Source organism: Aedes aegypti, chromosome 3 (assembly GCF_002204515.2).
Source record: "Aedes aegypti strain LVP_AGWG chromosome 3, AaegL5.0 Primary Assembly, whole genome shotgun sequence".
NCBI lineage: Eukaryota > Metazoa > Arthropoda > Insecta > Diptera > Culicidae > Aedes > Aedes aegypti.
In genome coordinates this window covers 297,369,638-297,393,321 of record NC_035109.1, presented here as the reverse complement: position 1 = coordinate 297,393,321, position 23,684 = coordinate 297,369,638, and the positions used below count along the sequence as shown (strand labels likewise).

Genomic DNA, 23,684 nt, shown 5'->3' with positions numbered 1-23,684 from the left:
TCGATTCGTATCAGTGCATACCTAGAGAAAACGAATAGTTTAAAAGTTGCGACAGATAAAACTTTTCCAATTCTTACGGTGTTTGTTTACCCTGGGCTGGTGTTTTCTAAACACGATGTAAACAAAAGTTTTTGCGCTTAATTACAAGTATCAATGATAATTCAATAATCGCAATCAAAAAAGTTTGGTAAAACAATGATTTATTGGCTTAAAAAATCATTCAATGTCATGGGTGCCGAACACCACAATTGTGCTGGTTCGTCCCGAAAGGGATAACGTGTCTTTCGATGCCATATTGGAAGCTGCAGGAAACCATGAGCTGACAAGGAATCAACAGACGGAGTTCGGGTGTAACTTACCATCTTCAGTATACAATTTCAAAACATTATAAAATCAGTAACGGCGTCGGCCTCGTCCGACAGTCATCGGGCAAGAGAAGGAATGTTAGTATGACATCCAATGTTACTAAAGTCCGAGAATACCTCTAAATCTGCATGGTTGTCACGTGAAGCAGTTCTTGTTAGTGGGAATTTAGTAAAGACGAGACCTGTCATCAGTACTGCACTCGAAAAATTGGGATCAATTGGTCATCATAAACCAAAAAAAAATAACAATACAGTTTGGAATTATACGTAAATTATTATTATTTACAAATACACTCAAAAACGATCCTTTTTTGAGGCAGCTGGAACATCTAACGACAAGACGGTCACCTCATATGTCTGACATAGGAAATTATCGATCTTCTGGATTCATGTTTCTTTCTGCAAACTGATGTACTTTCACGACTTTCAGTAAACTTAATTCAGATAAAACGGAAATTATAACGATTCGCATCTGGGCGAAACTAAAATCGATGTGACGTAATTTTCAGAATAATCGCACACCATTGTTGGAGTGGTTTGAAAAATAAACTTATAAGATAAAAAGAGTCAAGTGCTTACCGATAATTTAGTGTTTTCTCCTGGGAGTCGCGGTAGGAATCGACTTTTCCACGTTTCGATTTTTGGAAAAGCTCTCGTAAACGTTGAGAAATTTGTTCCGTTCGTTTTCCTTGGCATAGCCCGGGGGCTTCCGAACCGCTCCGTTGGTTGACCGAATCGCTGCCATTGGGACTGCTGGGGTGGCCTGTTGAGCTGCCGGAAGCTGCTGAGCCATCGTGGAACTCGGTCCGAACTCAATATGGCTTGCGATGTGCAGTTTGTAGTGCTGGGCGTTTCGGCAATCCAGATCGCACTTGGGACACACGTAGACACCGTTCAGCTTCATGTGATCGAGAATTTTGTGCACCAGGAACCCCATCCGGAATGCATACTGATGGTTGCATTCGTCGCACTGGTAAACCCGTTGACCCGTGTGGCCATTCAGATGGTCCTTGAAGCGAGCGAAATGCCGGAACTTACCGTCACAGCTGTCGCACTCGAACTGCTCCGTTTGGAAGTGAATCTTCTTAATGTGCCTATCCAGGGTTTTGATGTCCGGGTAAATTTGGTTACAATAGTCGCATGCCTACGAAAGAAACAAAATATTTAATAACAATTTTAGGTTTGAAACTTTGCGGAGCTGGTGATGAGAAGTGATGCTCAAAACAAAGATGGTGGCGACCGAGTGTCTTGGAAATAAGAACTTCAGAGACCTCTTGCCCATAAAAAGAGATAAAAATGGATCAAAAGTTTCTTCCAGATATTACTGCAAAATATACTCTATAAGGGTTCATGTGGTGGTTTATTACGGATTCTCTCTGGAATTCCTCCATTAATTCCGTTTTAGATATCTTCAAAAATGTCACCTGGATTTTGGTTGGAAAAATCCAACTTTTAGAAATTTTTCAGAGAATTTGTTCAGTGATTCTTTAATTCGTTTTCCCATCATTTCCTCATCATTCATCTTTAAAAGACTCCTTGACTCTTAAGAAAGTCTTAGAAAGTTTCTTAAATAAATTGTTAAGATAATTGATTTCAAAATAATACAAAAATCAATTTAATCTTTGGATAATAGCTGCATGGTTTCTGAAGACATTTCTTTAAAACACCGGATGGTGTAGAATTCAGTTTGGGAGGAACAGACTACCCATAGTTTGATGACCACCGTCAGCTCTCACCTGCTGCAGCAATTTTGTACTGTTTGTAGGATTTCCACCAGCAAAACGTACATGAAATACTTCTAAGTAATTTATTTATTTTAATTTTTGTTAACTTTAATTAATTATAATTTAACGTTGAGGTTAATTATTTAACTAATTTGATAATTCTCACACGCTCGACAACGAAGTCATGGTCAAATTGTATTGAATTGTTCATCCCCAAAAGAATCATATTTGGAGTCAATTGTACAGCGTCTCTAAACATTCGTCAACGGCCTATTGTTGACAGTATTCATTACGTTATATAATGTAGTACGCGGCACCAAATCTGTCGTGTGTCTCTCTTGAATCATCGCACGTAGAGCATTTTTACAGAGCGCACTGCTCCCAATACAGCTATTTGTGTCCAGCGAAGGTATAATATACTGCTTCGCGACTAAAAATGGGTGAACCAACGTGCGAAGTTTAATTTTTGACCAACTTCGCCGCGTCGCAACTCGATTTTCAATAGTGCGCATAATGCACTAGGCGGAGGGCATAGATGCGCACTATAGCGAAGTGACTCGCGACACGGCGAAATTGGTCAAAAACCGAACTTCGCACGTTGGTTGACCCATTTTTAGTCGCGAAGCAGTATATATAGCTCTAGAAGTCAGACACGTAAAAAGAATCACCCATCTTCTTTTCTAAACGACGTCCTACCTTAACCAACGGTCCAAATTTAGTAGTTTACGCAACAAGGTGCAGAATGAAGATTTTTACAGCACGAGTCATAAGTTTATCCAACGAGGCTTGCCGCACATGGTCGTCCGTAGCTCAAACGTCAAATCAGTGAACTCGTGCATTGGTCCATTGTAACAGTTTTTCAAACCACCTACCGGATAGCATCATTATTCGTAACAATGAGCAATTCCGATTCTGATGTTCCAATTATTATTGAACCGGCAAATGAAGTGGTTCTGGATGGTCTCCTATCGGAGAAATCCAATTTAGAATTTCTGAACCCACCGTCACCAGCAGATTACACAGGACAACGCTTTCGTCGATCGTCCGCGTCTCTACTGGCAGATTCGAGAGTAGATATTTATGTTCGCTCCGGAGGAAGATTGCTTATTTGCGGAACGGTCGGAAGAGCCCGAAGCTCTCGACACTTTATGCAAGACGCTGTGTATTTCTTCACCTGTGAACGGATCTTCAGAATGCTCCTTGATGTTATTGACGATCGTTTCAAGTCCTTGGTGAGCGATTGCGATATGGTACGTGCGGATCAGTAGTATCGAAACTGGATGATTATCGGGAAGAATAACAGGGTTTTAAACACACCTTACTGTTGTCTTGCACATGTGCAAACGTGTCTGATCTTCTTATTTTAAGCACAAAGCCAAAATAAAAAGTGCACCGTTGTTAGATGCTTCTTTCGCGAGATTAGTGCTTTAAAGTTTTAGTGCAATCTTGGAAGTTGGATTAAAAACAGTTTTACCTGCCACGCAATTCATCTCCATCTACTCTTCAGACACATTTCAGCACAACGAACTCGGTAGGCGTCAATTCAAGCGGTACGTCGATGGGTCAGCCAGTGCTGACATCGAGCAGAAAATCCAGACCTTTCATCCATTCTTACATAGGGGAACTTACGTATTCTCGGCAGTCTAAGAGGCGATGCCGCGCTTCTTTTGTAATTTTCTCGGACTTCAGCAGACAAATTCCGTGTTTGTCTGTTTACATTTATGCGCTGCTCAATCCTCTATCGATTCACTCCGACAGACTTGTCAAAATGATTTTGGAAACGTTTTTACAACGCTGCGAACATCTCTTGTTAGTGTGACTATTGTCGGCAGTCTCATTCTCTTGGGCAACTTTCCCATAAGATCTGCTGGTTAATCTCTTCGGCAGCTCCAAAACAGTCGCATTTTGAGGCGCGTTCATTTGAATTGATGATATGCAACACTGCTTTGAGGTTGGCTGTCAGCTTGAGCCTCGTAATGCTGGCCAAGGTATCTAGAAGGGAGGTAGTCCAATGTGTCAGATTTCCCATTCCGCCATTTTGAAATGCCAAGTGGCGACAGCTGGCGAGTTTGTTTTGGTTGTTTGGATATCAGGTGCATGGCGTGACAAAGTAGGTATTGAATGTTTCTTCTACACCCATATCTGTGTGGTATACGCGGCAAAGTATCTGAATTTCTGCACTGATAGTAAAATGTTTATAAAACCATCACCGTCAGACGGCAACACCGTGGCACTTCCTCTTTTTCATCGGTGGACCGTCGGTGGTGGGTGGCTCTCACTTGCATAACTCGAAATTTCCACATTTGCATGCATTGCATGCAGTTGTTAACCAACTATTCAATTTTTTAATCAATTTTTCAGCGACTCAAAACACCGGAATTCCGCGGAATACTACATGAACGACGAAAATTTAATTCGCGACAAAACAGCTTATCAAAGCTAGAGAAAATTTTCACTTCACTGTATTTATGTTTGTTGGAGTAAACATTCCTTAACAACCCCATAGAAACGGTAGCGTGACAACAGTGTACACTAACCCGCCAGCTAGCCAACTCATCAGCTGTCATTTCCACCTTCCCCGCAGCTAACCACACCGCTCACCCACTGACTGCTTAGATCAGTAAACCTGTCACTATAGAAACCTTGATGCTGGCTACGGAAACATTGTGTTGGTTGTTATAGTGCTGCCAGTCCCTTGGTCATGCACAACAAATATGGCTGCTTTCGGTGGAGAGTAGAAACTTCGAAACGATAACTGTCGGAACCGTCGGGGTCACCAATGGAGGTGTTTTTCTCACCGAATCAATAAAAAGGCGAGAAATTAATTACTATAACCCGAACGTGTTTATTACTATTCATTTACTCTCAACGCGGCGACAACAACAATGGCGAGGGTGGTCCAAAAACATATATAGTTTAGGGTTGTGCGACAAGCAAACCGTGTTTCCACACGTCCAACCCAGGTGGCAGCGAGTTAGTGGTAGACCGTGCAGCGAGTATTGAATTGTTTTCAGTGGTACAACCTGGTTTGGTTGTTCAAGCCTATCAGAATACAGGGAAGAGCACATTGAACAGCAGCCAGCTGGTCTTTATCAAGCATTGGGTACTACTGCTGCCTCACCTTCTCGATATAAAAAATAATTAGTGGTAGGTCGAGATTTTGCACAGAACGAATGTAATGCTCTCTACCATTTTGCTTGTGCTGCAGAACCAGAGATGTTGAATGAATGAGAGCATCATACTTACAAGACACCCCTCATGACGTCTTTAGTTACGAAATGTTCTACGTTACGGAACAGGAAGTAACTAGAAACAAAGCTTAAGCTTTCGTATAATCCTGGACCGGATGGTATACCACCTGCGCTGCTTAAGAGATGTTCCACAACACTGCTGCATCCTTTAACTAAGCTTCTGAATCAATCACTTCGACTACAGCAGTTTCCTGCATGCTGGAAAAAATCCTTTCTTTTCCCAGTCCACAAGAAGGGTGACAAACGATGTGTGAGCAACTACCGTGGAATAACTTCGTTATGCGCTTGTTCAAAAGTATTCGAAATAATTATCAATGATTCCTTGTTCGATTGCTGCAAAAACTACATCTCCACCGATCAACATGGATTTTTTTCCGAGAAGGTCCGTCGAGTCAAATCTCGTCGAATTCAGGACGCTTTGCATTAAAGCCATTGACGCCGGCAAACAAGTAGATGCTGTTTATTTGGACCTCAAAGCGGCATTTGACCGTGTCGATCATCGAATACTTGTCCAGAAAATGCGGAGTTTCCACCGGTTTTAGTAATTGGTTCGATTCTTATCTTACGGATCGATCGCTCTGTGTAAAGATAGGCTCATGCGAATCAGTATCGTTTAGGAATATCTCTGGAGTACCACAAGGCAGCAACCTTGTTGTTCTCTTTGTTCATCAATGATGCATCATTGATTTTGCCACCCGGAACCATGCTTTTCTATGCGGACGATGCTAAAGTCTATATGATCGTGAATGGCTTAAATGACTGTATTAGACTGCAGAGTTTGTTGGACTCATTCGAAGCATGGTGTGTTAGAAACTTCCTAACGCTGAGCATTGAGAAGTGTCAGGTCATTTCGTACGGTAGAAAGCGTAACCCAATCAGATTTCCATACAAGCTTTCAGGAACGACACTTGAACGTGTGCAACGGATTCGTGACTTAGGTGTCGTTCTAGACGAGGAACTAACCTTTAACTACCACTATGACGCAAATAGACAACTCGGTTTTGTGTTGAAAGTGTCTGATGGGTTCAGGGACCCACTCTGCCTAAAATCGTTGTACTGTGCTCTAGAACGTCCTATTTTGGAATTTGCTGCAGTTGTGTGGTGTCCTTTTCACGCTAGCTGGATCACGCGAATTGAATCTGTTCTAAGGAAATTTGTACGCCGAGCTCTCAGAAACCTGCCATGGCGTGATCCAAGATACTTGCCACTGTACCACGACCGTTGGAATCCAGACCTTGGAGAACAGGCGACATGTAGCTCAAACAGCTTTTGTTTCCAAACTGCTGAAAGGTGAAATCGATTCTCCTTCCCTGTTGGCTGATGTAAATGTGTATGCACCAGAACGAACATTGCGTAGGCGTCACTTCATTAGTCTCGGAAGTCGGAGTACTCTTTATGGACAGCATGATCCTGTAAGATTCATGACTGCAAAGTTCAACGAAGTCTGCCATTTATTCGATTTTAACGTGTCGATTACAACCCTTCGAAATCGTTTTGTGGAGTACTTTGGTAGAAATTGACTGTTCATGTTTGTGTTATATATAATTTGTTGATGTTAGTTTATTCATTAAGACAACATTATGACAGATGGATTGTTTGAAATACAATCGAATGTTCTTCCTTATGTGATATACAGTTCGTCCAGCGATAATTCACAGAAGACGTTGATCCTTGGCTCCTTTTTGACGTTAACTACGTCTTACGGCAATATACTGGGTGTCAATTGAAAATCTAAAATTTTGCGACCGTCACGAAATTATGTAAGATTTTGAACGCTAATAACTCAATCATTTATCGATAAATTTTCAATATTTTCCCACCAATCGGTCGGTAATGTATACAACAATTTCCTCGAATGGAGAAAACTATTGATTATTGACAATAAACTATTGAAAATTGTGAAAATTTCGACCCTTTTCTTACGCAACCAATCACGTGCAAGCAGTTTTCCACGCTTCTTTTGCGTTCCGCTTCGCACTATGAAAGCAGACCGATTCCTGCTTCTTCGCTCATTCTTCTTTTTGCTGTTAGACTGTGAACATGGTCGGTGAGCAAGTCTCGAGTGCCTTTCGCATTCTCTGCTCAGTTTTTAATGGGACGCGAATGGAACAACAACACGCCGCCGCGACTGAAGCCGCTTGTTGAAGCGCCTATCGTCATCGCCACCGCAAACCTCATCGGGCGAGGAGAATTTCTACCAGTGCGCCGTCAGCTCCTCGCTACCAGAGGCAAGCTGTTGATCATCAAGCGGCGGCAAAACACCAGCGTCCGGATTGTGAAATCGCTCAAGATTTCCTAATGGACTCGCGCTTCCAGAATTGGCGCTGCAGGAATCGGGGCGCAAAGGTAAGTTTGTACGAGGTGGCTGAAAAATCGACCAAAGCCGCTTATTGAAGCGCACATCGTCATCCGCACCGCAAATCTCATCGGGCGAGGAGGATTGCAACCAGTGCGCCGTCAAAATGCGTCCGTGTTACGCAAATTCAACAACCCAATCGGCTCTTTTCAGAGCCAACAAATGTGTTTTAAAGAGTTGATTGTGTAATATTCCTTAATTTGTTCGAGATGGCTGAAGAAAATCGACCAAAGCCGCCAAAACGTGTTACGCTAGTTCAACAATTCAATCGGCCCTTTTCAGAGCCAACAAATGTGTTTTAAAGAGTTATTTGTGTAATATTCCCTAATGTGTTTACCACATACTTGCTATAATCTCTTAATTCATCTCATAGTATCATACAATAATTGATTTATTACGAATAATTGACAATACGGCAATTTGAGGATGTTTCCGAGGACGCTGCTGCAGTGCCGTCGGGATGCAATAACAGTATAATGCTCATCTTGTACATCCCTTACCAAGACATCAGTTTCCCAGATAAGAAAACGAAGAATTTGAAAGGAGGAGCATTATCTGCTATTCTAAGGGTATAAAGCATCCATCATTCGTTGAATTCGGTTTCATTCTGTTTTCGCTTTCGAGCTGGTAAGAGCTCCTCCAAACCTGCTCAGCTCCTCGCTACCAGAGGCAAGCTGTTGATCACCAAGCGGCGGCAAGTTTGTACGAGATGGCTGAAGAAAATCGACCAAAGCCGCTTGTTGAAGCGCACATCGTCATCCGCACCGCAAATCTCATCGGGCGAGGAGGATTGCAACCAGTGCGCCGTCAAAATGTGTCCGTGTTACGCAAATTCAACAATTCAATCGGCTCTTTTCAGAGCCAACAAATGTGTTTTAAAGAGTTGATTGTGTAATATTCCTTAATTTGTTCGAGATGGCTGAAGAAAATCGACCAAAGCCGCCAAAATGTGTTCGTGTTAAGCAAGTTCAACAATTCAATCGGCCCTTTTCAGAGCCAACAAATGTGTTTTAAAGAGTTATTTGTGTAATATTCCCTAATGTGTTTACCACATACTTGCTATAATCTTTTAGTTCATCTCATAGTATCATACAATAATTTATTTATTACGAATAATTGACAATACGGCAATTTGAGGATGTTTCCGCTGCTGCTGTGCCGTTGGGATGCAATATATTTTCTATTGTTAAGGAATGATTCAAATATTACGTAACGCAAAATTTTCAGCTTTGGTTCCCCTTCTTTCCCCACGTAATGAAAGATTTTAAATTTTGACGTTAACTACGTCTTACGGCAATATACTGGGTGTCAAATGAAAATCTAAAATGTTGCGACCGTCACGAAATTATGTAAGATTTTGAATACTAATAACTCAGCCATTTATAAGTGTTCGTAGTTCAGTGTGGAGTGTTTCTGACATTTTGTTTGAATTTGAGTCGTGATTTTGTGAAAATGCAGTGCAGGTAGTGTCCGTATATGTTGTGCAGTTTTCTCCGTCAGTTAGTCCCATGTTAGGCCATAGCAGAACAGTCTACCGTATTGTACCATCATCCACCATCAACTTCATTAAAGCAGTTTCCAATACCCACCACCAGAGCGACGAACAGGATAAGATTGGTAGCCAAAACGGGTAAAGAGACATAAAACCAATATGGACCGTCTAACGGATACGATGTTTCATGAAATGTCTAGGTCACTGACCGTACGTCTAAGGACAGTGACCTAAGAAGCATCACTTCACTAATCAAGCAACCATCAACCGATAAGGTTTATTTAATTTTGCTCAAACCGTGTGAATTGGTAGAAATGAAAGTTGTGAAGTGTGTTGTACGGAGAAGGACAGCAGAGCCCCGCTGTTTTGGACAGAACTTCGGTTCTGGCGGTCCATCATCCAACATTTTACTCAAATTAATAAAACTTTTGATTTTTGACGATATACTGTCGAAAATTATGAAAATGTCGACCCCTTTCTTACACTCAAAATAATCCAAACGTCATTACTACGTGAAAAATCACGTAGATCATTCCGCATTCATTTTGCCTCCTATTCACCTGACTAAGGTAATAATTACCAGAGCATATATAAACACTAAATAGAGATCCGGTGATTTATACTGGGGCTACCAATCGCACTTACGTGAAAATCACGTACCGTCGAACGGGGTAACTTGCAACAATTTTCAACTTCAAAGCTATATGGATGAAAAATTTAAAGATTCAGATGAAACAAAAACCATCTGGTACCCTAATCACCAAGTAAAGAATACCACGCGGTATTAATTTTATCAATATTTGGTTTTCTGGAATCAGAAGAGACGAACAGTATACATTTTTAATGCTACCCCTGATGTGGGGTAACATGCAACACACATTGCTACCTAAAGTAAATAATTAAAAACGATAAAGGTTTCGTGTTATCGTGATCATTTATAAATTATCTGCAGTAAAAGCATGACAATAACCAGGGTCAGGCTGCTGTACTCTTAGAAAACTGATTATTATTGATTGAATTATGAGTATTAAACCACATCGATTGAATACTCCATTGGCATTGCATAGGGTGTCCAATCGGGGAAATTCTAGCATATCATAAGTCTTGACAGTTATTGGAATGCCATTAAAACGTTTTAATGCAACTTTTGTACAAATACAATGGTACTTGCAGTTATACTTCACTTAACTTATTTTTCTTATAAATATTTAAATTAATTCGACGTATCACATATTGATATATAGGTCTTAAAATGGTCTCTGTTGGTGTTTTGACATAACTTTCATTATATTTCATGGAGAAAGTTCCCAATTACAGATCAGCAAGTTAATTTTAGTACAGATTTTCAAAATTATTCATTATTTTTATGAAGAAATGAAACCAAATTTAATAGTAATGGGATTCGTGTAAATTATCTAATATTTAGTACCAAAAGTGTATTGAATTGGTTGCGGTACATAAATTTCAATGTTACTGAACAATTAGTATGTTCAATTAAGCCTTTTCATGTGTTTTCGGTGACAAACGGCAAGAAATATCTAACAATTGAGGTCAAAATTGCTGTTGCAAGTTACCCCACAAGGGTAGTCAAACACGTTTTTGATTTTTTATAGTGTTTAAGCATCAAATTATCAAAACTTTTATATTGTCAATTTGTACACTACCAAGTACTGTAACTGATAGCAAATGCCTCGAATGACATATTTCTACCGTTTGTGTGATACGAGAAACGTTTTTCAGCATGAATTTCAAACAACCCAACGTGTAATATGATTTTCACCTCCAGCAAACCAACCAAAAAAGAAAAAAATGCCCAAACCTTTGCCAAAATCTTCTGTTGTATACCTAAGGTCAATAAATGGCGGAATAAATCATAATAATAAAACTCAGTGCTGAACGAAACGATAATTCGGTTCAATGTCGAAGTGTTGCAAGTTTCACCCCTGTTGCAAGTTACCCCGTTTGACGGTAGGCATTTGAATTCATTTGGTCATCGCGTTTATTGAGCTCATTTGTCAAAATGATGGCCGATATTATCTCAAGAAGCTGCTGCTGCTGGACTTCAAACTAATTTTAAGAACAATTCCAAGGTAAACATTAGTTAAAATCCTTAGAATCCCAAATTAATTTATACTTTATACCTTGTTTTACATCAATTTACAGAACGTTGATTGTTTTGAATGGAACTGACCCTGGACAAATTTGCGAGGAACGTGCGTTTCATGGACTGTTGCGACGGTTCCGACGATCGATATCGCGATGCTGGTCAGCCAGTGTTTTGAAACCATTAATGGAATATAATAGTTTAATCCCTTAGTTATTTGTCCTTCTTTCAAAATAAACATATAAAAAAGCATGTGCAAAACAGGATTGATTTCCATGAATTGATTCCGATAACTTTAAATGAAAATTTCCCTAGGATCTATTGAAAAGCTTTGTAAAAGCTACGTGAAAATTCATGTAGCTGTTACGTGGAACTTCGATGGAACTGATGAGGTTCACTTGTTCATGCGTGTTACCTATGATCCACGTGCTACGTGAAAAGTGCGATGGAAAAAAACCACGTATATTTTCACGTAACAACGACGTGTGGATTTTTTTGAGTGTACGCAACCAAACACGTGGGTTGGGAAGCACACTATAAAAGCAGACCAATTTATGCTTCTTCGCTCATTCTTCTTTTGACGTTAAGATGATTATAGAACGAAGCCACACCTCAAATTTTCAAGAGCACAAGTCTTGAGAACCAAACAGCGCTTCCCATTGAAAATGTATCCCATTGGTCACCACCAGCAAGCAAGCAAGTTGATTTGATTTTCCACGCGATCTGTAGCCAGATTCTCCAGTCTTGTGCACTTGAAAATTCAAAGTTTGGCTTTGCTTTATAATCACCTTAACTACGTCTTATAGGGGGGTCCGTAGCCTTGAGGTAACGCTTTCGCTTCATAAGCGGAAGGTCATGGATTCAATTCCCAGCCCCTCCAAAAAAAATAACCCGTCCAGCCACCAGAAGACGCCGCACGGAGGACCGTGCTTAGGGGAACACATCCATCCTCCGTCAGTATCAGATGGTGACTGAGACAAACTGACCCACTTCGCAGGCAGCTAGCCTCAAACGACTCAGGAACACGGCAAAACGAACCACCGCAAGAGCAATTGACTATGGCTTATGGAAATCGATTGGACCAACAGCAGAGCACTCTCCTACCTGCTCGGTGTGAGAGCAAAAGAGCAGAAGAGAGTGAAAGCAGATGTAAACATTGATTAGCTAAAAATAGAACTGTATCGGTAAGGAAGATACAGATAAACTGATTCCGGCACAGTAGTGGCCACGAGCACGGAGTGCCTTTAAAAAAAAAAAAAAAAAAACTACGTCTTACGGCAATATACTGGGTTTCAATTGAAAATCTATAATGTTGCGACCGTTACGATATTTAGTTTGAACTAAAGGAAGGCTGCAACTATGACAATCGACTTAAATTCAAATGCAGAAAATCACTTGGCGTAGTTAACGTCATGCGGTCGTGTCTTGTACACAACCCCCTCTGATTTTTTAAAAGATATTCCCATAAATTTCTTCAGGAGTTATTCTAAATATTCTTTCACGAATTTCTAGAGAAAATCCTGAAGATTATTTAGTATTTCTTTATTTGATTTCACTAACATTTCGTTCAAGATTTCCGTTTCACATTTTCAAGAGCTTGAGATATAATTTCTTCAGAGATGTCATCTCCACTGGTTTCGTAGGATTTCATCCAGAATTGTCGTTCGTTTTTTCAAGATTTTTTCTTTTTTTTTTCCAGACATTCCTCCTACGATTTCTTTTGGAAATTCAGCAGGAACTATTTGAGAAATTTCCCAAGAATGTTCTTAAAGAATTTAAGAAGCTTTTTGCACGATTATCTCTAGGAAATCATCGAGGGCATTTTAAACTTAAAGATAAATGCCTTGATCCTGAACATAAAGCTAGAAATTATCGCTAAAACAAATCCATTTGTAATCTCCAATAAAACTTCTGATTCCTGATGAACTCTTGAGAGGATCTTTGAAAAACTTCCTAACTTCAGAGAAGAAGTGTTGGAAGTTTTTTACTCACATGAATCGCTGAGATAATTAGGCCGGAACAAATTTGAAATTTTACTTTTGTCTCCCCCCCCCCTTCAAAAATTTCAAAAAGTCAGAAGGGGAAAATAAAAAAATTATCTTATTTTCAGTGTTAATTTTCATTATTTTTCGTGTTTTTTGCAAGTTTTGTAATTCGTCTTTACTGTATTACATTAGATAACAGGTGTTATTGGATTACAAGTCCTCAATCTGTTTGTTTTACTGTAACAGTATGGCCTATGAAAATAGATTTTTTATGATTTATATGAATTCTTCTTCTTGGCATTACGTCCCCACAAGGACAGAGCCGGCTTCAGCTTAGTGTTTGTTGCTGCCAGCACTGCTCCGTCGTGTAACCACAACTGAATAGTCTCTCACCCGTAGACAAAGGCCAGAGACGAAAGAATGATCATTATCAATTTGTGATGTGGAACGTGGTAGAAGTACATGCAAGTGCGTGATGTGAAATTGGTTTAGTTAAACTCATGAATTAACCTTTTCTAAAATCTATTTACAGTTGAACTTATTCCTAAATTTGTAAAGCTAAATTTATCCCTAAAAATTCGAATCACAGAGTTATTATCACAGAAGTAAGTTCCATTTGTACAATCAGAACTAAAACTAACCTTAAAATTAATATCACAGATATACGTAGACGGAATCTACGGCAGGAAGAAAAGTAGAGTTTCCTGAGAAAAGGCTCACCGAAATTTGTAAGTTAGGTTTACATCTTAAAAAACCCTATCTAATTTGGAATAAAACTTCTAGCTTAAAGCTTTACACGCACCACAAACTCGAGTTTGCGTTCTGCTGAAGACGTCGGAAAGAGCCTCTTTTGTTCTAGGAACAAAATCTTTAAGAAATTTCGTCATGTCGAATCCGGATAAGACGACCAGCACTTCCAAGGCAGCCACACCGGAGAAGAGCCCCACCGGCTGTATGTGCTGCGATCGTGCTGAAGATGCGGATGATTGTGTCCAATGTGACCAGTGCAATGGGTGGTGGCACATGTCGTGCGCGGATGTAACAGCCTCCGTGGCGGATAGGTCGTTTACGTGCGCCCACTGCTTACCGCTAAGTGTCTCCTCCCGGACAACAACGTCCAGCGCTAGGGCAGCAAGGTTGGCCCTGAAGAAGAAGATGCTGGAAGAGCAGCAGGCGATGGAGCAACGCCACCTCGCTGAAAAGTACAAGCTTCTGGAAGAGGAGTTGCAAGAGGTGGAGGAAACGGCTAGCAACAGGAGCCGGATCAGCAAAAGGACGAGTCAAGAAAGGGTGAAGGAGTGGCAGCAGAAATGCGCAGAGCAGTCTAGGGGCGCGCCGGGTGTTTCGTTGACTAATCAATCGAAAGACTCTGCAGCAGTTTCTCTGGCCCCGCAGGATGCACCGCACGATCAGAAAGACCCGGAGGAAACCAATCCGGTTCAGGTAGATGGCCCATCGGCATCCAACGCGCCGCTTCCATCTCTAGGGAATCTGCGTATGCTGTCGGAGACAGCAACCAAACGTGACGAGCCAGTTTCGGGGAAGTTTACCTCGACGATGCAGCAACTACAACAAAACAGCATAATCGCAGAAGGATGTCCAGCGACTGGTTTCGGCAAGCCACAATGGAATTCGACGGCAAAACCGTTCGGTCTTCGGAACCCGAACATCATTGGACAGGTTCAGCAGCCGTACACCGGCGCGATCCCTAAAACGGTTCCGTATCAGCAACAGGTAGTACACCGATCAGGTAACGTCGCCTCCAAAATGCCTCCCGTAGCACATCAAGGTAAGCCACTTCGTGATCCATCCCATGATTTTTCCATACCACACGAAAATGAAAACTCCCTTCAACAAATAATTAATCAATTTGGAACCATGGCACCATCAGCCACGGACTCCTCATTCTGCGCCAATATGCGCCCGTTCGGTGTAAGCGCTCTTCCACAGTCTGGAACGAGAGTTTACCAACCGTCGACGGCAAATCCGATATCATCCACCGGATTAGTTTCCCCGCCTTTGGGACTGCCAAATAATACCTTTATGCCGGCAAATCCGACCTCATCTTTCGGATTCGTTCCCCCATCCGTGGGACTGCCGAATGTTGGCCCTTCGCCACAGCCAAATCCGGCCTTTTCCATCGGAACTGTTCCCCCACCGTCGGGACAGCCGATAGCCAATCAATTTACTCCCTCCCCCTCGCAACTAGCTGCCCGACAAGTAATGTCGCGCGATTTACCGACGTTTTCCGGCGACCCCGCCGATTGGCCGATATTTATCAGCAGCTTCATGAATAGCTCATTAGCTTGTGGGTACAATAGCGCTGAAAACCTCGCGCGTCTCCAGCGTTGTTTGAAGGGGCCCGCGTACGAGTCTGTCAAAAGTCGTTTACTTCTCCCTGAATCTGTGCCTCAAGTGATTGACACTCTTCGCTTGTTGTATGGACGACCAGAGTTGTTAATTGGTGCTCTACTCCAGAAAGTGCGTAGTGTTCCAGCGCCAAGAGCGGAGAAATTAGAAACCATCATCGACTTCGGCATAGCAGTACGCAGTCTTTGCGATCATCTGGAGGCTGCTGGACAGCAGGAACACCTTTCTAATCCAACGTTGCTGATGGAGTTGGTGGAGAAACTGCCTACGCACACCAAGATGCAGTGGGCAGATTATATGCAACAACATGCGGTGGTCAACCTTAAAGCGTTCGGCGACTTCATGCTTGGAGTCGTCACGGCTGTAAGCCGAGTTACAACGTACGCCGGCGGGAACAGCGGCGGTCTACAAAGATCGAAACACAAGGGAAATGTGAATGCCCACAACAGTGAAGCAGAGCCAGTTCGTCAATCAGTGCAAGAAAAGGAACGTTTTTGTGTTTGCTGCAAGAAGACCGGTCATCGTGTGTCCGAGTGTGCTGTGTTTAAGGCGTATACAGTAGACAATCGATGGAAATTCGCGCAAACTAATGGGCTGTGCCGGAGTTGTCTCAACGGACACGGAAGAAGAAGTTGCAGGAATGCGACTCAGTGCGTGATTGACGGATGTCAATATCGTCATCATCCGCTGTTACATTCCGATCGATCAAGCTCTCAAGGACAACGTACACAAGTGTCGACAATGCAGAATCATATGCACCGACGAACTAAACACTCTCTTTTGTTCCGCATCATTCCAATAATCATTTCCGGTCCGTTAGCCACCATCGAAACCTTCGCCTTTCTGGATGATGGCTCCGATCTATCACTTATCGAGAGCAGCCTAGTACAGCAGCTGGGCATCGATGGTTGGGAGAAACCTCTGTGCCTGAAATGGACTGGGAACGTTACTCGAGTCGAGCCTGAGTCGAAGCAAGTCCAAGTCACAGTCAGAGGAGTGAGCAATAAGCAACTATTTCAACTCAACGACATTCACACCGTGAAGGAGCTCACTTTGCCAGAGCAGAGTCTCGACTATGAAGAACTGTCTCAACGTTACCGCTATCTTCAAGGTTTGCCGATTGTCAGTTACGAGAAAGCCGTTCCACGCCTGCTGATAGGTGTGAACAATGCGAGATTAACGGTCCCGCAGCAAGTTCGAGAAGGGAAAAAAAGCGAACCTATTGCGGTGAAGACCAGGCTAGGATGGTGCATCTTCGGCGGCCGTGGTAATCAGGCGTCGCATTCGCTAAACTATCACACCTGTGAATGTTCTAGCGATCAGGAGCTGCATAACGTAGTGAAAGATTACTTTGCGATGGAAGACGCAGGGGTCACACCACCAGTAATGCTGGAATCAGAAGAAGACAAACGTGCCAGGGCAATTATGGAGGAGACAACCATCCGTATCGGGGAGCGGTTCGAAACGGGGCTACTGTGGAGGTATGACAACATCGAGTTTCCTGACAGTTATAACATGGCGGTGAGACGATTTGAATGTCTGGAGCGAAAGATGTTACGGGATCCCGAGTTAGCAGCCAACTTGAACAAGCAGATAGCAGAATACCAGCAGAAAGGCTACGCACATAGAGCGACAGAAGAGGAATTAGTTCGAGCAGACCCAAAGCGTGTGTGGTATTTACCTCTGGGTGTAGTGACAAACCCACGAAAACCTGGGAAAGTTCGATTAATTTGGGACGCGGCGGCCAAAGTAGATGGAATATCTCTGAACTCCATGCTACTCAAAGGGCCGGATCAATTGACGTCGCTTCCAGCGGTTCTGACACGGTTTCGGCAGTACAAGGTGGGAGTATCAGCAGATATACAAGAGATGTTTCACCAGCTATTGATCCGTGAGGCAGATCGTCATTCCCAGCGTTTCTTATTCCGAAGCGATCCGTTGAAGCCATTAGAAATCTACCTAATGGATGTGGCAACCTTTGGCTCAACGTGTTCGCCGGCTTCAGCACAATACGTTAAAAACAAAAATGCTGAAGAGTTCGCTGTTCTCTATCCACGAGCAGCCGAAGAAATTTTGGAAAACCACTACGTGGATGACTATCTCAGTAGCTACGAGAGTGCAGAAGAAGCAGAACGGGTGTCACGAGAAGTTCGTTCCATACACCAAGAAGGAGGATTCAAACTTAGAAATTGGCTATCAAATAGTTCCGCTGTTCTACATGGATTGTCTGAGGAAGAACCGAAAGCGACTAAGAACCTATGCCTAAGTGCAACGGAAAGCAGTGATCGGGTGTTGGGAATGTTGTGGCAGACTGCAGACGACGAGCTGTGGTTTCCAATGAAGATGAAGGAGGAAGTTCAGCGAGTGATCGACAGCAGAGAGCGACCAACGAAACGACAGATGCTGAAATGCTTAATGGGAATCTTCGATCCGCTCGGACTTTTATGCGCATTTCTCGTCCACGGAAAAATTCTACTGCAGGATGTTTGGCGTGCGAATGTGCAGTGGGACGAAACGGTTACAGGGAAAATATTCGATCGTTGGGTCAAATGGACCGGTCTTTTCAGTAGGGTCGGAGATCTACGTATCCCGCGTTGTTATTTCAGAGGTGCAACCGCGCAGATGTATGAGCACCTTCAACTACACGTCTTCGTTGACGCTAGCGAAGCCGCCTTTGCCGCTGTTGCATACTTCAGGGTGGTGAATGCCGAAGGAGAAGCAGAATGCTCTATAGTTGCCGCAAAGTCGAAGGTCGCACCCCTAAAACCACTTTCGATCCCTCGCTTGGAGCTACAAGCGGCAGTTCTGGGCAGTCGCTTGATGTCGTTCGTCCAAGAGAATCACAGCGTAAAAGTAAAACAACGATTCATTTGGAGTGATTCAGCATTAGTAGTGGGCTGGCTGCGAGCAGATCACCGGCGTTATAAACAGTACGTAGCGTGCCGAATAGGAGAGATTCTGACAACAACGGACGTATCGGAATGGCGTTGGGTACCTGGCAAGCTGAACCCTGCAGATGCTGCCACTAAGTGGGGAAATGATCCATGCCCTGCCGTTACCGACGTCTGGTTCAAAGGACCAGAGTTTCTTCGATTTCCGGAAGTAAATTGGCCAAAGCAAGTAGAAGCGTCAGATGATCCTGAAGAGGAACTACGATCATGCTTTATGATACGTGGTACACTGATTCCTGAAAGTATCGTAGATTTTGCACGGTTTTCAAAGTGGAGGCGGCTTCTGAGAGCAGTAGCCTATGTGCATCGTTTCATTGGCAACTGTAGGCGCAAACGTCAAGGAGAAAAACTGGAGTTACTGCATCTAAGTCAGGAAGAGTTGAAGAAAGCGAAGAATACCTTGATGTGGACTGCGCAGTGGCAGGAGTTTCCCGATGAAATGGCGCTGTTTTCATCAGGGAAAACAGAACTACCCAAAACGAGCAGTTTGTACCGGCTGACACCGATATTAGACGAGTATGGAGTGCTGCGTGTTGACGGAAGGATTGGCGCCGCTCCGAATGCGCAGTTTGATGCTAGATTTCCAGTGATCCTCTCAAAAACGCACCGTGTAACGAAACTAATAGTTGACGATTTTCATCAAATGTTTCATCACGGAAATTCAGAGACAGTTGTCAACGAAGTTCGACAGTTCTACCACATCTCGCGGTTGAGAGTTGTGGTGAAGCAAGTTGCGGCTGCATGTCAGTGGTGCAGAGTGACAAGAGCTGTTCCGAAGGTTCCGCGTATGGCACCATTGCCCGTATCTCGATTGTCGTCGTTCTCTCGTCCATTTACCTATACTGGTGTTGATTTCTTCGGACCGTTTTTGGTGAAAGTAGGAAGAAGTGCTGCTAAACGCTGGATCTGCCTGTTCACTTGTCTCACTATTCGCGCCGTCCATGTTGAGGTAGCACACAGCCTATCTACGCCTTCGTGCATTAAAGCTATTCGCCGATTCGTCGATCGCCGAGGAGCTCCGGCTGAAATCTATTCAGACAACGGAACCAACTTCCAAGGTGCTGAGCACCTGTTGCGCGAACAGTTGAAAGAAATACACGGCAATCTGGCAGCGACATTCACCAACACGGATACCAAGTGGATTTTCAATCCACCAGCGGCACCCCACATGGGCGGTGCATGGGAAAAGATGGTGCGTTCGGTTAAGTCAGCTATGCAAGCATCCTACAACAGTGACAGGAAACTGGACGACGAAGGATTGGAAACGTTGGCCGTCGAAGCGGAAGGCATTGTCAACAGCCGCCCGCTCACTTACCTGCCCCTAGACGCTGCTGAAGGAGAAGCCCTCACTCCCAATCATTTCCTGTTAGGGAGTTCTAATGGTGTTCGCCAGCCGGCAGTACCATTCAGTGATCCTGCCTCTGCGGTGAAGAATACATGGTGCCTGATACAACAACAATTGGACGTCTTCTGGAAGCGTTGGATTCGGGAGTATCTACCGATGTTGACCAGGCGGATGAAGTGGTTTGGCGAGGTGAAACCTGTAGCTGTGGGAGATCTGGTTCTCATTGTGGATGAAACCCGGAGGAATGGATGGATTCGTGGAAAGGTGATGGGAGTTATGACTGCGAAAGATGGGAGAGTTCGGCAAGCTACAGTACAGACTGCGAGGGGGATGTTACGGAGACCGGTTTCGAAGTTGGCCGTGTTGGAGGTTGAGTTGTGTGGTAAAACTGGGACCGGTGGCCAGTGTTACGGGGGGGAGGATGTTGCTGCCAGCACTGCTCCGTCGTGTAACCACAACTGAATAGTCTCTCACCCGTAGACAAAGGCCAGAGACGAAAGAATGATCATTATCAATTTGTGATGTGGAACGTGGTAGAAGTACATGCAAGTGCGTGATGTGAAATTGGTTTAGTTAAACTCATGAATTAACCTTTTCTAAAATCTATTTACAGTTGAACTTATTCCTAAATTTGTAAAGCTAAATTTATCCCTAAAAATTCGAATCACAGAGTTATTATCACAGAAGTAAGTTCCATTTGTACAATCAGAACTAAAACTAACCTTAAAATTAATATCACAGATATACGTAGACGGAATCTACGGCAGGAAGAAAAGTAGAGTTTCCTGAGAAAAGGCTCACCGAAATTTGTAAGTTAGGTTTACATCTTAAAAAACCCTATCTAATTTGGAATAAAACTTCTAGCTTAAAGCTTTACACGCACCACAAACTCGAGTTTGCGTTCTGCTGAAGACGTCGGAAAGAGCCTCTTTTGTTCTAGGAACAGTGTTCTTATGAGCACTTCCACAGTTATTAACTGAGAGCTTTCTTTGCCAAAGTTGCCATTTTCACATTCGTATATCATGCGGCAGGTACGAAAACCTGTAATGCCCAGGGATGTCAAAGAAATTTCCATAACGAAAAGATCCTGAACCGACCCGGAATATTATATATGTTGGACCAAATTGAAACAATCTAAATATGATTTTAAGTTGCATATAAGTGCAACATTTTCGCACTCTTTTTGAAATTGTTAATAGCTAGAGTACAACTTGAAAGCCGTTTTATGGAAAATGTTATGCGATCGATGTTAAGAACAATGAAAAATATAGTGTTTATAACTAAAACATTTCGATATGATGGATATATGTGGCAAAACACGGTTTTTCACCATATGAGAATAAAGTATGATAAATTTCCCTGAATTTCCATTTAATTATTTTTTGTCCCCCCCTTGACACATTTTGATGGAAGGTGACAAAAGAAGATTTTAAGATTTGTTCCGGCCTTATTGAATAAGTATTCAATTAAATCCCTGAAAAAATTCTGCAGAATTTTCTGTACTCATTTTTTTGAAAAAAAAAAAAAATGAATAGAATTGCCAAAGAAACTTGTGTAGAAAAATGGTCGGAATAATTGCTATAGTAAAATTGTGGAAATTCCTAATTAGGTATTTCAAATCAGAAAACAACAAACTCACCATATCCTTGATCTGCTCCTCAATCCGCCTGGCATCCACAATATGATCCTTCAGATCCGGCAGCTCCAGCAAAATCAAAATCTCCTGATTGGCCGTTATCAAATCGTTCCAAATATCGGACAGCTCCAGCGGTTCCACGTTGTAGTATTCCTGCTCATCGGTTAGTGGCTGTTCCTCTGGGACTTCCAGGGCATCGTCCGTATCAGTCCCATCATCGTCCACGTAGGACAGAATCGCATTGGGATTCAGGTAGGGGAATTCCTCCACTGCTTCCGAACTTTCGTCGTCCACCTCCTGGATGTAGTAGACATCCTGTCCGTCCACAATCACCGAGGAACTGTATTGATCCGGAATTATCGCCTCGGGTACCGCTCCTGTAGGAATCGTAGCTTTTTGTGGTAATACTTTGGCGCCATTCCGCGTGCGTTTGACCCCTCGGTCCCGAACGGACTGCGGCTGCTGCTGAGGTTGCACCGGAGGAATTTTGGCCCGCCGGGTCCTGGTGGAAGGACCCGGATTCGCTACATAAATCTGTTGTTGTCGTTGTTGGTGATGGCCGATGTTCGCAAGCAGGTGCAACTCATCGTCCAGTATTATCAAATCGTCGTCCATGTTGAGGAACGTAAGGTCAACCGTTTAACACACCATCACACTGTAATCACTACCGGAAAACCGAGGAAATTTTCCTGATTCTTTTGAACGGGAACGCTTTTCACGCTAGTTAGTAGAAAACAAAACACTTTTTTCTTTCGGCAGATGGATAAAATGACAGACCTGCGAACGAGAGGCAAAAGCGTCGAAGGATGCACTCGGGTAGCAATGACCTGCGAAGAGCGGTAGACTGGGCGGAAATCGAGCGATTTTTGTCGGTATAAAGGACGGTCGACATAAAATCAGCAGCACTGAAAAAAGGTAACCAGAGCAGGGTGGGGGTTTATTCACAAATTTCATAACGCTAAAAATGGTCATTTTCGACACCCACCCACCCCCTCGTAACGCTTTTTGTATGAACATTTTACAAATTTTATATGAGCCGTAACACCACGAGGACACCCACCCACCCCCTTTAGCGTTATGAAATTTGTGAATGGGCCCTGGGTGTACGGCTGTCAACTACAAACAAAGCTCGCCTAACAAGAACCAGAGGATATTTTTATCAAGGGATCGTTCACATATTACGTAACGCAATAGGGGGAGGGAGGGGGTCTTACATAGTGTTACGGTCCATACAAAAATTTAGAATTTTCCATACAAAAGTTGTTACGTGGGGAAGGGAGGGGGTCTAAAATTGGCAAATTTTGTGTTACGTAATATTTGAATGAACCCCAACATTGTCGAATCAAAATGAGTGGACTTCTTTTTAGTCACAAAAATAAAACACAATGCTGTTAAGTATTTTCTATTTTTACCGTAAAGGGATGTAAGTATGATCATGAACTCCTTAAGCCAACTACGGACCTGAAACGTAAATCACTCAAGTAAAATTTCTCCTTTTTACTAAAGTAATTTTGACAGCTGATTCAGTATGAGCGAAATGTCACTTTTACTTGCGGAATAATTGAGCGGCACATTTTTCCGTTCGGAAAAGTGACAGCTCCCTTTGAATTGTATGGCAGGCGTTACCGACGTTATGAAATCAGCTCTACTTCTCAGCTGCGTACAGCTAAAGTAATTTCGGTAGCGGAATCATTCCTTGACCGTTTCTTGTCCTATCCTTTTGCACAGTACTTATGATCAGCGTACCGGCCATTATGAAGATACTAGAATTACCCCACGCTAGATGGCTTAAATACTTCTAAAATCATATTCGGTTTATTTACTCATTGCGATGCATTTTAACGGGTTTTATATTAGTAAATGATTAATCAGAAAATATGCGTTTTATGCTTGAAGTCGTAAAATCCTGTGCTATGAATAATCAGCCATTTGCCTTTAATTATGGGAAGTATAATGTTTCCATACAACGCATTTATTTTCATATAAATCATTCTATTTTGCTACTCGTAGTTAAGGCCGCACGGGACGTCATTATAATCACCCTATCCATTTGAAGAAGCAAATCTCAAGTACCACTCCATATATCGATGTGAAAAATTAATCAT

At 42.7% G+C, this 23,684-nt stretch overlaps 1 protein-coding gene and 1 long non-coding RNA gene across 2 annotated transcripts; one reads left to right on the top strand and one right to left on the bottom strand.

Moving 5' to 3' along the window:
- Positions 1-624: 624 nt before the first annotated feature.
- On the bottom strand, positions 625-22,410 carry LOC5577465 (zinc finger E-box-binding homeobox 1). The gene is made up of 2 exons (XM_001663343.2): positions 21,583-22,410; positions 625-1,509 (listed from the first exon to the last, which is right to left on the bottom strand). Exons 1-2 carry the CDS (start codon positions 22,192-22,194, stop codon positions 952-954), a joined length of 1,170 nt encoding a protein of 389 aa, XP_001663393.1. The 5' UTR covers positions 22,195-22,410; the 3' UTR covers positions 625-951.
- LOC110678057 lies at positions 10,859-11,534 on the top strand. The gene is made up of 2 exons (XR_002501428.1): positions 10,859-11,278; positions 11,352-11,534. It is a non-coding gene; the product is annotated as an uncharacterized LOC110678057 (long non-coding RNA).
- Positions 22,411-23,684: the final 1,274 nt, after the last annotated feature.